The sequence below is a fragment of the Gambusia affinis genome, linkage group LG07, assembly GCF_019740435.1.
Source record: "Gambusia affinis linkage group LG07, SWU_Gaff_1.0, whole genome shotgun sequence".
Classification (NCBI taxonomy): Eukaryota; Metazoa; Chordata; class Actinopteri; order Cyprinodontiformes; family Poeciliidae; genus Gambusia; species Gambusia affinis.
In genome coordinates, this window is record NC_057874.1 from 13,781,758 (window position 1) to 13,798,806 (window position 17,049).

A 17,049-nucleotide genomic window follows, 5' to 3' on the forward strand; every position below is an offset into this window, starting at 1 on the left:
AAATTACTGGAGGGCCACAAAATTCATTAAACTAAAAATACAGAAATTAAGTTGCAATTTTTTTTTCTTTGCTTTTTATTTATTTATTTTTTTAGTTTTACCTGCTCAACAAAAACTATATTTTTAATAAAATCTGTATATCATTAAAGATCCAAAACATTAGAAGGGATTTGGACTGTTACCTTATTAAAAAAAAATAGACAGTTTGCAATTTCTTTGGGTCATCAATTATTCCTTTTTTTTGTTAGACCGATTTTTACCATTCTATTCTTGTAGCTTGGAGCCAAACAAAAATAATTTCAAGGGCCACTAATGGCCCCTAGCCCACACTTTGGACACCCCTCTAGTAGATAGTCACTTTTAAAGCTATACATTTATTATTTTCACACTTTTCAGAAAGTTTTCAGTTTCCCACCAACCTGAGCCAATTTCAAAGTTTAAAGCACACTCAATTAAAGTAAGCAGTACATCATAAGTTAGCAGCGGCTGAATCAGTTCACTGAGTTGAGCATTTATTCATCAGTGAATGCATGTGGGAGGCATAACCTCATGTGCTGCCCACTTAATGAAATTCTAAGTTGGAGTTGGTGAAATCTTATTACAAACACTGCATCCCACAGCGAGGCAGGCTTCGCAGCAGTGTGGGAGGAAGAGCAGGAAGGCTGTAATCCACAATAGTGAGGTAAAAACCCAAGAGGCTCAGAGCGATGCGGCTGCCAGGATCAAAGGAGGAGGCTCTGACATAAAGGACGGTAGATGATGCAGAGAGAACCGATGCCTGATATTTCCATACATATATTTCTAGTAGACCTATTGACATGAAATTTATATCAGATACTGGTAGCAAACTAAGTAATTCATACTTTTCAGAAAAGCTTTTGTTGATGTTGATGGCTTCAAGGTTTCTCCTGTTTGGTTATACAAGTAGCATGTGTTTAGGTGGGATTTTAACTCATCTTTCCCCACAAACCGACTCAAATTTCTGGGTTTTTCTTTATATTTCAATTGAATTCAAATTGAGTGCTCTGTTCTATCAGCTTTATTTTCTTTTTGTGAAATCAGTTTAAGGTTTCGGCTTAAGATTCTGGAAAGATACTGAAAGACAGTCCCACATCTTGTTGGTCTTACTTTTGAACCTCAGCGTTAGTTTGGTGTTTGATGTAGAAACAAGAAATATGCGATGACATCCAAACATCTGACCAAGCATTATTTTTCCAGTATTTCATATTTTATCTTAATATTATGGAGCAACCTTCAAATGTCCTTTAACATGCTTTTTTTCTTCAGCAGTGAAGTCTTTTGCAGTGAACATGCACAGGGTTACTTTACGAAAACACACTGCACATACTAATTTAAAGTGATTCTAAAGGTTTCTGCTTGTGGTCTTTTGCACTTGACTGACTGTCCTGATTATTATTTTGACTCCTATGTCAGAAATCTGTTTCATGGTGAAATTATATTCTCTCTGTTTCCAGATTATGGCCCAGTAAGACTCACTAAAACATCCTAAGTTTTGTTTTACAACAAGAAAGCTGCAAAGTTCTCCAGGAGCTCTTTCCCTTGATCAGTTATGGTATTGTTATAATAGGCTGTGAAAACCTTAAGGAATAAAGATTTTTGGAAGTGTAAGGTCACTTCCGGTGTTAATATTGTGTGAATTTGATGACGAAAGCCCCATTGGAAATACATTTACTGAGAAGTACGATGAGGTGTTTTATATTATCCTGCTAAATAAGCAGGATTTTGGTTGAATTCAAAATTAATTTAACTGATTAAACTGTAAAATGTTATACTAGAGGACTGCTTCCCCGTATTTAACTTAAGCTGACAAACACATGGTAACTATTTAGAAACTCCTCGTTGAGAGTTATCCACAGCCCATCATCACAGCACTGTACGTTTGACAGCCAGGCCAAGATATTACAAAGATAATTACCTACTGTTAGTAACTTTTAGGAGATTACTAGTGAGGTAAATTTGACTCTGTTAACATGATAAGATCACTTACAAAAGTGATCTTATCATGTGATCCATGTGATACTCCAACTTAACAACTGGAATGGTGTGAAATGTGTGCACACTTTTGTACCAAGAAGATCTCTGCTCGTTCTAATGAGCCAGAGCAAAAAGGACAGAAAGATAATATGTCTCACGTGTTTGCTGCATACAGAGAGTGCTGCACTCAAACTCCTATAATTACATACAGTAACAGACTGTCTGAATTGGTTGCACTTCTCCGAGGCTTCTCTAAAAGACAACTCTACTTTTTTTTCCTCACAAGCTGGACCGGACCCAAATGTCCCCAGAGAGGGAGGAAGTCTTAATACAAGTGTTGGTTTGTCTGGTTGTTGTGGAGATGTTATGACATAGGGGGTATTAGATGAAACTTAAATTGATGTTGACAAATGAATGTCAGCAGCTGTGGCTGGCACATTCATCGCACAGATTTTCCAATGATCACATTTTAGTACTGATGGCATCTCTTCACTACAGATGCTTGTAGTTCTCATACTTTGAATGTCAAAGTAAGGATCTTTATTTCTATTGCACATGGCATCAGACTCTGTCGCTCATTAAGGTCCCTTTAGTGAGCATAATGTTGCTATTCATTCCAAATTTCCTAAGAACCTTTGGATGTGCTACTAGATCAATCTTGTATTTTGCTCTTTATATGTAAGACGGAAACAGATTGACATTTTAACACAGTTAGCTCTTTGGAAATTAATCCAAAACTCAGTGCCCAGGGGGAAGACTCGTGGAGATAGTGTGAAACAAAGTTTAAGTTTAAAAACAGAAGTAAGCAAATCAAACTATTTTAAATTAAAGGCATAATTTAAAAGTAATCTTGATTAAACACAAAGAGGAGCCAAGTGCAACTATTTTATTTATGAAAAATCAAGAAAAATACACCAGAATACCAGTATTGTGACTCATAGCTCTCTAAAAGTATTTATATTTTTATGCTGGGAACTAACAAACAATGTGACCGGCTATAAAGGTATAAAAAAGTCCACTATATTGTCAATATAGTGTACAGGTGGATTTATTAGTCCACCTTCTGGAACATCTGAACTTGAATGACACCCCATTCTTCATCCATAAGATTTATCATGTTGCTGGATCAATGTCGCAGCTGTAATACATGTTGTCAGCATTTCTACAGAAGAGCCTTTGTGTGGTCAGACACTGTTGTTGGACATGAAGGTCCCGCTAATAGTTTATCCCATAGGTATTCTGCCCATTTGAGGTTAAGCTCTGTGTAGATCAGTCAAGTTTTTCAGCATTAAACCCCCTCATCCATGTTTTTCTGAACTTCTAATTGCCACTTGGCAAGACACTCAATCTCATATTGCCCACCAATGTGTGTATTTGAGAGAACAAGGTCCCACTGTAAAGTGCTTTGAGTGTTCGGTATGACTATAATATGAGTCTGTTACACTATAATGATAAACAAAACAGATGTATATAGTTTATCTTGTAGTTTAAAATGCATAAGGAGGGCTGGTCTTGTACAGTTTGGCTTTTTTCCCCTCAGTATAAACACGTAAAATGTAATATAAAAAGAAAATGAACGTGAAATCATCTAACTGTGATCTCTTTTGGAGAGTTGACAGTTTGATTTTTGACAGACGACAATTCCTTATCCAAATTAGAAAGAAGGCGGTTGTTTCCCGGTCTGATCTGTGATAACACACCTCACACGTGCATTAAAGCTAAATTTCCAGATAAAAACGTCTTCACCTCCTAACTAAGGCTATTTTTAGCATTTTTTCATTCAGTAATAGCCCATGTGAACGCCGCGGGCTATATTTAGACCAACGTTCACTCTCGGCTCTTGCGTCAATGGAATCCCGTGCGTGCGTCACCACGAACAACGTCTGCGTCTCGATGCTGATTGGCTGCGCCCCCGGAACGTTCTGCCGTCCCGTTCACCATTTTTGGGCATTGGCCCGCCTTTTTGTCGATGCGGCCAAAATAAAACAAGAGTGTATGAAGCCGACTGCTCTGACCCAGCGTGTGTGTGGCAGAGTGTTAGCCTGAATGGGTGGGTGTGCCGACAGCAGCTGACAGAAGTGATTTCAACTGTTTCTCCAGTTTTAAAAGATAAAAACGCTTCAGAATCCGGATAATCACAAAGAACAGGTGAGTGAAAGTACTTTTCGTACAGGAGTCTGTAAGTTATGCTAGCTTCTTTACACTTTTATTGCTTGTTATGTCATAATTTAAAGTTGGAATAACTTTGATTTGGAATGTGGCATAATAGTTGAAGTATTTTTTATTCTTTTTAAAAGAGTAGTTTTAGAGGCTTTGTTAAGACTGTAAGGTGACTGATCCAGTTTAACATAATAGAACAGCGTTATTATTATGTTTAGTCAGGTTGTTTGACTTACTTCAGCCTGAATAATGTAACTGTAAAACAAGACAAATTGAAACAAGACAAGTTAATTGATCTATGAAACCACTGAAAACCAGACACATCACTTTAGCAAATTTAACTACCTTTATAAACGAGTTATGAGTTGTAAAACAAGAATGAAATAGAACTATTTCCAGAATGTGGGGATTTTTGGAAGTCCAGTTTATACATAAAACTAGGTCAACAAATCTAAAATTAATGTTGTTTATTATTTTTTAGAAGTTTGTGCAAATCTAACTATCTTTTTAAGTTTGACTCTTTTTATTTTTTTAAGAAACAGAAGCCCTCTATCAGTTTGGCTTCTGATAACCATCAACAAACAATAAAAATGTTGAAATTAGAGGGCTTGTGGATACATGTCTGTTTAGATGTAGTTACACATACGCACAGACTTCACCACCTTTCTCACTCTAATTGGCATTATGCCAGAGGTGAAATGCAATCTGCAACACTCCATGGTACGGCTGCAGTGAAAGAGGGTTACCCTCCACTGAAGGAGGTTTTCAAAGCATTAGCAGCCGGTAACACAATATCTGACAGTATCCAAGCGATCTGCCGGACCACCGTCTGCATTTTCCAGAGAGGAGTGACAGGACCTTAGGCAAGAGAAATGGCATGTTTGGTGAAACGAAGCGGAGCACCTTCAAGGCGCTAACATTAGCTACTGTTCACATGGGTACAAAGGGAAGGTTATAAACCTAAATAATACAAAAATATTGCTATATCTTTCAGTTTTTCTATTGTAATGTTGAGCTTATTTACTTCTTAACACACTTTACAAGACAAATTGTTCTAGTTAGCATCCAGTTGACTGGAAATCAAACTAATCTAATTCATCCAAATACAGTGGAATCTTATAGACAAATTATGCAGTTTCTATTTGTGAACTGGTTGTTGAGTCATTGAATTTGTATCAATCCTTCATCTTGAGACAACAGTAGAGCAGCACCATGTTCTTTTAACTGGAGTAAACTTTAGTTGTAGGCTCAGCCTTACTGTCAATCTGCTGCTACTGACTTCTGGTTAAAATGACATCAAATAAATGCTGAAAAAAAATACATTGGTCAAGCTGTACCTTTATTGTGAAAGAAAAACTTAATACCCAGAGCTTAGCTACAATATGAAAAATAGAAGTTTGATTAAGATACATTGAAAAACTTTCAGAGCAGAGTGTTGCTTTTGCAACATATGAACATAATAGCATTTATGTTTGAACTAAGAGGCAACTAACATCTATTTTCAATTGTCTCCTGTCTCTTAGCGATGCCCTGTGTACAAGCCCAGTATGCATCTCTGCCCTATGACAACTTCTTCAGCTCCGAGCTCTTAAACCCTGACCTCAGTGCCAAACTGGCGATGGAAATCTCTGGCCAAAAGGACCAGCTGTCATCATCCTCATTGCCTAGCATCAACACCTTGATGGGAAATGGTTACATTGGGGAGTTTGACGCTTACTCCTGCAAGGTTACCACTTCCCCTCTTGCCTCTGCAGCTTCTTACAGCCATGCTGCTGCAGCCGAAAGCCCTAGCCCACAGATGCAGAACCAAGCCTTCAGGCTGGATGATCTTCAAGTGTATGGCTGCTACCCAGGATCCTTTTCTCTCAGCTGTCTTGAAGAAACACACTCGTCATGTGGATCTGATTATTATGGAAGCCCCATCTACGGCGCTGGTTCTCCTCCGACACCAGGCTTTCAGACCGAGTCTGCAGCTGTCTGGGATTCCCCTTTCAGCCCCTTCCCCCCAGCCCTCCCCTCCTCTGTTGAGAAGGCCACCATGGCGCAGCAGTTTTCATTTTTTACCTTCAGCAATGCACAGGAGCAGCACTCTCCTCTGGGTCAACACCAGGATCCACCATCTTGTCAAGAAGATGGCTTCTTTCATCTCTCACAACATCAGCATGTTTCCCCACTTCACTGCCCCCCCCTGTCCCTGGACCATGGACCGAGAGCACTGGAGGGGGCTATGATGTCTCAGAAAACCCCCAGCCTCGGATCCAGTGAGGGTCGCTGTGCAGTTTGTGGCGACAACGCATCCTGCCAGCACTACGGAGTCCGAACCTGTGAGGGATGCAAAGGTTTCTTCAAGGTGAGAAAGAAATTAAGCTTTCATCTGGTTCATTATTTAGGATTTATTCAAAAAACGAGCAGCAGAGGAGAGAAGACTTGACGTGGTAATAACTTGTGCAGTATGAATAGAACTAATATGAAGTAAAACCTGCATCACACAGCACTACATTCTGCAATATGCGCTTTAAAAACCAAAGAAAGACAGTGAAAGAAAAAGCCATTAGACCTATACTGTATGCTGCACCAGATCCCGACATCTTTAGTTTTTAAAGATGTTTTGTTGGAAAACAGCAAAGACTTTACATAGGAACGGATGGACACATCTAGATCATAATCCACTGCATTTCAGCTAATGGCTCTTTGGTATTAAATAACAATGTAATAATAACAATAATATTAATTTAATCTAAACATGCTCTCCCAACACTGGTCTTCTTTGAGCTTTATAATATCTAAAGGCAAAATGTTCCTCTGGAAATATTCAGGTACTGAAAGGGAAAGAAAGCAAAGCACAAAGAAAGAGAAAGCCTAACTGAGTTTAGATACATATGCTATTTATATTATCATCGCTTCTATCCAATTTCCGTACATGCTGCTAATTAGAAACACTATTAATAGAAAACATTGCCAATTAGCATATAGTAATCATCAGCAAACTGAAACTGCTTGGTATTGCATGCCAACATTACTGATAACATGTTGCTATCAGTAATGTTTGCTTGCCATAGCAACTTGCTATTAATAGCAGGCTGCTATACACAGTTGTCTCTGCAAGATCTGGTAGTAATGCTTTTTGTCTTTTGTTTCACAGCGAACTGTGCAGAAAAATGCAAAGTATGTGTGCCTCACCAATAAAGACTGCCCGGTGGATAAGAGGAGGAGAAACCGATGCCAGTTCTGCCGTTTCCAGAAGTGTCTTGCTGTGGGAATGGTCAAAGAAGGTAAAGCAATGTCAGACTCTTCTGGACGGTTCACGCAGTGGTTTTCAGTCTTGGTTGTCTGGACTCCCGACAAACCTGATTTAAATGACTGCAGTCATTTAAAGTGCCATCAAGTGCAACAGAAGTGTGTTAATTCCTTACTAATTTAAGTCTGCGAATAGGGAAAGCCTTAAACCTCTGCATCTAATGCATGACGACAACAAACCGAGATTTGCAGTGGCAGTTTTTGGAAACCAAAGTCATGTGCAACTTGAGCTTTACAGTGCCAGCTGAAGGCAACGCTGAAACCGATACTGAAGTTGTCTGAAATATGTATCAGGTGACATGTAATCCTCATACATGTGGGCTCCTCTCCTTGTCCCTTCAGTTGTTCGCACAGACAGCCTCAAAGGTCGCAGAGGTCGCCTACCGTCTAAACCCAAGACCACGGTTGAGCCTTCGTCAACAACTCCCAGCGTGAACATCATCGCTTCTCTCATCAGGGCTCATTTGGACTCTGACCCGGGCATCGAACAGCTCGACTACTCCAAGGTAAACCTACGGCTTTCACTTGACCCAAACCTCTCCTTTCACACAACCTTTGAGTTTAGGGATGTTTATCAATCTTCTTTTGTTTCTCTGCAGTACCAGGAGAGGTCAGACAGTCTGAAAGAAAAGGAGGACGCCGGTGACATCCAGCAGTTCTACGACCTGCTGACCAGTGCCTTGGACGTAATAAGAAACTGGGCTCAAACCATCCCAGGATTCACGGACTTCTGTGCAGAGGACCAGGAGCTTCTTCTTGAGTCCGCCTTTGTGGAGCTCTTCATTCTTCGTGTTGCATACAGGTCGGTTATACTTCCTCACTTTCAAATCAAACTGAATGTTTCAAATATTTGACATTTCAGTGCTCTAATTGTTCTAATTGTTTAAAACCGTTCAGGTCGAAGCCAGAGAAGAACAAGCTGATCTTCTGCAACGGCCTGGTCCTCCACCGGCAGCAGTGCACCAACAGTTTTGGTAACTGGATCGACTCCATCATGGATTTTTCTCAGAGTCTTCAACGGATGAACTTAGACAACTCGCTGTTCGCCTGTCTTTCAGCCTTTGTCATCATCACCGGTGAGTTCCTCCGTCTCCTTTTCAGATAAGCAAACTTCTGTTGATTAAAACATTTGTAATTAAGACTCAAATCTGACTGGAGCTTAATTTATGCCTAGATCGCCATGGCCTGAAGGAGCCCAAAAGAGTAGAGGACTTTCAGAGCAACCTCATCAGCTGTTTAAGGGAACACATGAGTGGAATTGGATCGGAAGGGGTACGGACGCAACCCAACTACCTGTCCCGTCTGCTGGGCAAGCTCCCAGAGCTGAGGACTCTGTGCACTCAGGGCCGGCAGCGCATCTTTTACTTGAAACTGGAAGACTTGGTTCCTCCTCCTCCGATTGTGGAGAAAATCTTCATGGATACACTTCCCTTTTAAAATAAAAAACTGTGACAAACAGCAGAAGCAAACGAAGCGAGATGGCAGCATTAAGAAGAACGGTTGTCCACGTCAGGCACTGACTGGTGGGCTGCCGTGCATGATATTCTCTAAGAGACCATCATTTTTTTACTATTGCATTTTGAAAGTGATTATGATACGTTTCATGGCACTAAAAGGGATTGACATCAGTGCCGAAACTATATCAGCATATTTTTGGTATGTTTTCTGTGATTTGTAAATTTACTTTGTTTCTAAGGTAGATGTGTTAACGTTATTGTGCTCTGCAGCTTTTAAGATCTGAATTTCTTGGAAGACGGCAATGCGGTGCTCCAGCGTACTCGGAAACACTAATTTCTTAAGAGACTGGTTCTAGATCCCACTCTGAAGCTAAAACTTTAGCTATAGCACAGATATATTTCCTTATACATTTCATAAATTATAATTCTATTTGTGCTTTCTTGGAAGGTTATGGACCAAAATTTAGCAAAGTTTTTATTTTGATACAATCATTTATGAACCTTCTCGCCTTAAGATAAATAAAAAGGTCTGTGCTGCCTTTTTGGAGCAGCTTGCTAAAGCAGATACTGCTGGTAAACTCCTTTCACAGTTCCTGCAACATGTTTGTGCTTTAACGGTGAAGCTAGATGATGTACAGGTTATAAATACAAAGTGCCTTTATAAGCCTTTAACCTCTAACTAACATAATATGCCCCCATTCACGATGGACATAAAATAAAATGAGTATTGTTCAACACCCTTCACAATTATTGGCACCTCAAGATCTATGAAAAAGCCTTAAATTAAATTATTGTTACAGTTTGTGACCTCAAGATACATTTCTTTGTTAAACTTCTTTAACATTAACATTCATATGTCTTTCTTGATTTTCCCATTTTGATTAATTTGTCTGAAAGGAATGAGTCCCTGTTACGTCACCATAGAGAAGCATAAAGTCATGATTTAATGCTAACTAAATGTTTCTACACATACTAATTAATTTGAAAGCATGAATTGTAAATTGAAAACACTTAATTTCTGTTTTAGAACGGTTATTAGGCATGCCATTAAATGTGGAGGGTTCAGTGTGTCAGAGCTCCTTGTGATGTGACGCGGCCGAGGCGTGTGTTCATTCTGCAGCGACACGGTTCCTGAGTGATGAAATGTCTGAGAGAATATAATCCCGTTCACATTCTCTTGAGGTAATGAATGTTAAAAGTGCAACTCCATCTGAGATTAAAATAGATCCAAGCAGACGTCTTCTTGTCGCAACAATAGAATCCATCTTGTTCTCGGTACATTTTACATGCACATCATGTTTAAGAACATCTTAAAAGCCTCATCTTGTATTTCAGTTTATTACATATTGAATGTAGTTCTTGTCTTTTCTTTTAATCTTGTGGACTCGCATGGAAATGTGACGACAGGATGAGCAGCTATAAAGACAAACGTTCATACAGAACGAGCGGTTCTTCTCTTACAGTTTGGTTTGTGATTGGGTGTGTGTGCTCAGTGGAAATGTTGCCATAGCGTTTGTTAAATGGGGCAAAAATCCCAAAAGTCAGTCTCATTTCTTTTTAAATAATTGTTCAAGAGATTATATTTTGTGCGTCATGTTGATAAAAATGTTTTTAACCTTGGAATATGTGCTATGCCAATTTCTCATTTTTTTGTTTCATATTTAAAAAAATATTTAATGCCTAGCAGTTAATGCATTGAAACATTTTGTAAGTTTTACACCTTCATCCCGACACATGCACAATATGAACAAAAGTACATTATAAGACACATATATACATATATATCTATATATATACTTCATACTCTTGTTCACTCTAAAGTACTCCAATGTAAGAAAACATAGTGTCAACTTTTCAGCTTATTATCTACAAAAAACCTGTTCTATTTAAATACTATTTAAACAAAAAGTGCCAATTAGTAAATTATACAAGGACACCAAAAGCAGCTTTTACAACTATTATATAATTTTATCTCTTAACAAGCATAGAAAAAATTGATAGATTGACAGTTAAGCGATTCACATTTTATGTTTAATAATTCACAAAAAGTCAGGATCTCTGTGAGGATAATCTTTATTTTTTTATTTTTTACTTCTTACCTCATCCATCCATCCATTTTCTATTCACCTTTGTCCCTAATGGGGTCGGGAGGGTTGCTGGTTCCAATCTCCAGCTGCGTCCCGGGTGAGAGGCGGGGTTCACCCTGGACAGGTCGCCAGTCTGTCGCAGGGCAACACAGAGACAGACAAGACACACAACCACGCACACCTAGGGAGAATTTAGAGAGACCAATTAACTTGACAGTCATGTTTTTGGACTGTGGGAGGAAGCCGGAGAACCCGGAGAGAACCCACCATGCACAGGGAGAACATGCAAACTCCATGCAGAAAGACCCTGGGCCGGGAATCGAACCCAGGACCTTCTTGCTGCAAGGCAACAGCTCTACCAACTGCGCCACTGTGCAGCCCCTTCTTACCTCAAATACCCCAAAGTTACACAAATATTTAAACATTTCATCAGTTATATATATTGCCGTCCTTATCGCTCAACAGTCTCAAAAGTTTAAACTGTTACATATCAAAATCTTTGGCAAAAGTTTGTAACAATAAAGATTGTTCCTATCCATCTGTAAAATATTGCATGCAGCAGTAGGATTGGCATGTTAACTGATATAGTTTTATAATTTTAGGCACCGTAAGGAAACTGATTCATTTGAAAACCTTCAATTTATTCATGACCTACTCTGCAGAAAGAGAAGATTTTTGGACTTGGGCTGAGATGGTACCTTTTAAAGCTGGTAAAGTTTTCAACTTGGACACCCAGCTCATTTTCCGTCCCAAACACAGGCAGGGTGATGTCCAAAAAGCAAGAGGCATTTCTTCCCTCAGGTAGTATGACAGCGACTGAGACCAGACTGATATAAATAGCTTTGAATGAGTTAAATTTGCTCCTTCGTCTACAATAACAACTTTACTGTTTAATTATGCCAATTTGAGATTAGGACGAGGAAATTATGAAATCTTTTATCTAATCTCTTTCTCTCTAATTGTAGCAGGTCGAGAGTTTAAGGTTTAAATAAAGAGACAGCAGAACTTTCTGGTTGTTACATAACAATGTGGCAAAAAGTATAATACAAAGTGATGGTGGTGTCCGTCAAACAAGGTGTTAATATTGGCAACACTTTTGACCAGAACAAGGCGACACCATGCGCCTCTCGGCCGCAGATGACCGCAGCCCTGACGGCATTCAGGCACTTGACATCTGATCAGACTGTACGCCTCGTACTGGTCCACTGGATTTTGACACTGGCAGATAGAGTGGAAAAAGGGACACAGGGGGAAAAGAGGAGGAGGTAAAAAGCAACATTAGCCGGCACAGAGACTTCCTTTTTGTTACAAAATGGCACGGGCAGTCTGTTGTAAAAGCCTCGCATAATGTGATGAGGAGATAAGTCTGGTTTCATGAGAACAAAGACCAGATGCAGCGGTTCATTGTAACCTAGAACATTTTTTTATATTTGATTCAAAAACTGCAAATCTCTTTTGAAAATCAGGATTTGTTCTGCATGCTGCCCCTTCATGTTTCCCAAACCCAAACTCAAAATACCTCCTCATGCCAAAGTATCTCCTGCTTTGAGATGAGGTGTTTCTTGACACCATCTTTTTCCAAAAGTAGAAAGTTACCATCTGGAGCTGCCATTGGCTCTTTGACCTCTGACCTGACATACAATACTGCTTTTAGGAACAAACCATGACCTTGAAGCCCTGACACTTATCATGGTGATTTGTAAACAAACCTATCAGACCAAAATCATTTAAAAAAAATTCTCCATGCAGCAGAAAACAAGAGGCTTGCCGGACATTTTTAACCTAATATTTTCATTGTTACTTATGTAATAAGTAACAATGGACAAACTTCTTTTCTCTGCTCTGTTTACAGTTCATATATAATTGATATCTTAACAATATGCTCCTAAAGGGGAGGAAATAATTATTTGATCTCCTGCTATTTTGTAAATTTTCTCAAATAATATATTTGTATGGGTTTCTTTCACTGTAAGGATGCAGCATATCAATTATTAATCCAGAAACAAAAGCATTACGTAAAGGTTAAAATCAATTAATATATTTATTGAGAGAAAAACACTTTTTGATGCTAAAATGCAACTTAATTAAATCAGATTTGCTCTGCAGATTTTCAATGTTTCTTGGCTGCAGTTTCATGACTCAAAGCTCCTACGACAAATTTTCTGAGGGACTGAGACAGACCTGCCCACTTAGTGACCTTAAAGTGCTTCTTGTTTAGATTCCTGGTCCGGGGTCTTTCTGCATGGAGTTTGCATGTTCTCCCTGTGCATGGTGGGTTCTCTCCGGGTTCTCCGGCTTCCTCCCACAGTCCAAAAACATGACTGTCAGGTTGATTGGACTCTCTAAATTCTCCCTAGGTGTGAGTGAGTGTGTGTGTGAATGGTTGTTTGTCCTGTATGTTTTCTGTGTTGCCCTGCGACAGACTGGTGACCTGTCCAGGGTGAACCCCGCCTCTCGCCCAGCACATTAGCTGGGGATAGACACCAGGAACCCTCCCGACCCCATTAGGGACAAAGGGTGTAAGAAAATGAATGGATGGATGGATGGATGGATGGATGGATGGAAAAAAGCAATACAATATAATGTAAAGTAAGGTAATTTACCATGAACTGAATTAAAGTAACGTATCTTAACTGTAAGAGAAGGTGAAACGTAACAGTATTAAATGTCCCTATGATGTGTGATGCAGCTGAAGAGATTTTCAGCCACCAAGTTAGCAATTCTCCAAGAATAGATAAAGTAAGACAGCAGCCTACTTGGCTGGGTAAAATCCAAGGCCAAGTCCAAACGCCACGCCTTCCCTCTGAGTGCACTTGCTATTAGACGAAGCACTTTCAATCTTAAACAAAACGTGCATTCATTTTTGCTGACTTACTGTCAAAAGATAAAATCTAAGAGCAAAGAAGTCACATGGAGCACAATCGAATCATGCAGTTTGTCACTAATGGATCTCTGTGTGAGTAAGAGAGAGCAACTGATTGCCGGAGATGTCATTGTTCCACAGGGAGGAAAGCTAATATGTTTGTTTGTGAAGATGCTCCACCTGCTGTTTGTTGACAGATTGAGCTGTAAATAACTTTGAGAAGCAGTTCAGTTCCCCGCGGTGACCCCAGTAATTACTTTTCCATGAGTCCTTCTGTAATATCGCCTTTTAAAACACACATGTACAGACAAAGTGCTTTGAGTACACGCTATATGCTGCCCTGTGAAATTGTATACATGCATGTACATTCACGCAGCATCAGGTTCTACGTAGGCGTTTTGTTGAGTGTGGAAAACCCACCATGGGTGTATTTATAGCCAGGCCATTGTTGAGCCCACAGTATCCTCAGTAATTGGATCTGGTCTCCCTCACTGAGAATGTCCCATGATAAACGAGAGGGCGACTGTCATTGCTCATGACACCTTGTGATAACTCTATGTAGCACATCACGGTGTTAGGGTCTTATTCCCCCAGGATTAAATGCATAAGTGAACGATTAGCCGTCTAAACTGTCATTTTGAAGTGAGTGAGATGAAGGGATGGTGAAACGTAGTTTAACTGATTTGTTCTTGAGAATTCACTCAAGTATAAACAGCAAACAACAAAAGAAAACAAACAGTTCTTAACACGTGTAAAATTGAGAGAAACTCAGCTCATCAAATGCACAAAATAAATAAATTACGTAGGAGTAAGAATATGAGCAGCTGGTCGTCTGATGATTTTAGTTTTAATGTTTGCTAATGGCAGCAATTTCAAAAAGCTCCCCTCACTTTCCTTTGCAGGATGCTAATTTGCACCATTTCCTCTCAGAATGCTGGGAACTGAGGAAACCAGTTCCTTTACTTTTGAGTGTTAAATATTTTTCCTTTCTTTCTTGCTGTATAGTTCAGATGCTCAGCAGTTCAGGGCCTCCTTTGCTGTATTTTTAGTTTCAGAGTGTGTCAAATGTTTTCAATGCGGGACCGGTCTTGGCTACAGGCATGGCAGTTTAACACTGAGTCTTTTATGGAGTTGCTCTGTAGACGTACGTGCAGAATTTTGTTTGGTATTTTGTCTATGATTATATACCAGGCCTTCTCTAAAAAAAGACAGGCAGCATGCTGTGTGTATGTCAGCATTGATGGGGCCTTCAGAGATGTGGAAGTTACTCTTGTCATGTGCAGCAGTGCACGCCTTTACACCATCAGATATGCATGGACAGACAGCAAAGCTGATGGAATGACCGATAAGTATCATATGTACTGCACTGCTTTTGATGCAAAGTTTTATCTACATGAATAATTGACATTGTCTAAAGAATGTAGAAGAAACAATCCATTTTCCATATGCAACACATTGTGGTTAGCATCTCTCCAAAGTCTGCTTCTGATTTGCTGCTCAGCACCTTGAGACGAATCCTTCCCGGGAAGCTGCTCTCTCTTAAGGCAGGAGGTTTCTGAGGCACGAGAAACACAAACGAGAACCGGAACATCCAAGAATTAACGCCTGAGCGACTCAACAAAACCCCTGGCAAAAATTAGATCCAGTTGGACTAAATATTTTTGTTTACATTGTACAAGCTAAAGTTAGGCCTGTCAAAGTTTTAGCGTCAAATCGGTCTGGCATTAATGGAAGAATTGACATTTATTTCAACTGCAGTACTGCAAGCAAATAACCTATTTAAGAGAGAATTTGAATATGTCTATCATGCGCAGTTGGTGCTGCTTGTGGGTGTGTGTGGGTGTGTGTGTGTGTGCGTGTGTGTGTGGGTGTGCGCGTGTGTGTGTGTGTGTCACTATGTTGGAAACTTTTCCCTGCTCAGCCAGAGAATATGAGAATGTTACAATTATAAAACAAGATTGACAGGAGGGATAGTGTTGCACTGGCAGATGACAGATCCTGGCCGACTGCCTGATAGTTATTCACAGCAACCACCCCCTCAGCAAACACACACACACACACACACACACACACACACACACGCCGACACACAACACATGCATGAATGCATGCACTTGCATTTCAGAGAGCCCCAACCGAGGGATCAAAGCTTGAGGAGCGTCTTAGGGACAAGCGATAATGTAGGTGTGTGTGTGCGTGTGTGTGTGTGTGTGGATGTGCATGTAAATGGGGGCTCAAGGTCAAAGCAAGCACATGGTGCAAACACACCAACACAGGCAGGTGTTCCAAAGCGGATAACCGCATCATTCAACGAGCCACAATCTGACTGCTGAAAACTAAACTCCGCTGGGCCTCTTTAACTTTTAACATGTTTGAGTTTATTGTCAAAATACACCAAAAAAAAAACTTTTACCAGGCCAAGAGCTGCCCACATGGCACTGGAAACATGAGGAGTTGTTAAAGACAGAACTTAAAGGCTTTTGCAGTGTGTGAAAACAGAGCCAGGAGGGTCTTCACTTCTGTTTACTGAATTCCCTCAGTCCGCTCGATTTGGCTCAAAAACTGCTGTGGGAGGATTTTTCTGTCAGCCTCCTGAAACCTGCTGATAATGTGACACCATTAACAAGCTGCCGGTGGTCGGTAGGTTACAAAATACACCAGTGATGCTTTCATTTTATTTTAATGCTAATTTAATGAGCTGGGATTTTAACACAATTTCTCACTGTTATCTGAGAAGTGCAACAAAAGTCAGATTTCTGTCGGGATACTGATGATATTTGAAGCTTCACTCCAGTCTCTATTATTAGTTTTTTTTTATTATTATTATTATGTGTTTCTCACTTGGATTGCATTTTATTGCAATCCTTTTTATTACACTCCCCAGGACTGATTTGGCTCCGGGTTCTGGTTAGTAAAAAAAAAAAAAAAGTAACCCAGTCGTTTTTGTGTGAATAGACTACAATAGCCAACATTACTTTATGTGAAATTGTTTAAGGTCTATTTTAACACACAAATACTCAAAAGTTAGTGGAAAATCAATTTTAGTCCATACTTCCTTTGTTGAGAGCAATCTCATGCAAATTCACAAACACACACGCACAGATACTTTGAGACTATTTTCACTCCATAATAAAGAAGTTGGTTCTTTTATTTTGAAGGCAATTTTATAGGAAGTTATTTACCTGACGTA

At 39.7% G+C, this 17,049-nt stretch overlaps 1 protein-coding gene across 1 annotated transcript; it reads left to right on the plus strand.

Annotated features, from left to right (window-relative positions):
- The first annotated feature begins 3,966 nt into the window (after nucleotides 1–3,966).
- On the plus strand, nucleotides 3,967–10,529 carry LOC122834651 (nuclear receptor subfamily 4 group A member 1-like). The gene is made up of 7 exons (XM_044123263.1): nucleotides 3,967–4,143; nucleotides 5,679–6,505; nucleotides 7,298–7,427; nucleotides 7,795–7,958; nucleotides 8,052–8,254; nucleotides 8,350–8,528; nucleotides 8,627–10,529. The coding sequence occupies exons 2-7, from the start codon at nucleotides 5,681–5,683 to the stop codon at nucleotides 8,887–8,889; spliced, it is 1,764 nt and encodes a 587-aa protein (XP_043979198.1). The 5' UTR covers nucleotides 3,967–4,143; nucleotides 5,679–5,680; the 3' UTR covers nucleotides 8,890–10,529.
- Nucleotides 10,530–17,049: the final 6,520 nt, after the last annotated feature.

Coding starts and splice junctions, on each gene's coding strand:
- LOC122834651 (XM_044123263.1), top strand. CDS start 5,681: ATGCCCTGTGTACAAGCCCAGTATGCATCTCTGCCCTATGACAACTTC. Junction 6,506..7,297: donor GATGCAAAGGTTTCTTCAAG/GTGAGAAAGAAA, acceptor TTTGTTTCACAG/CGAACTGTGCAGAAAAATGC. Junction 7,959..8,051: donor AACAGCTCGACTACTCCAAG/GTAAACCTACGG, acceptor GTTTCTCTGCAG/TACCAGGAGAGGTCAGACAG.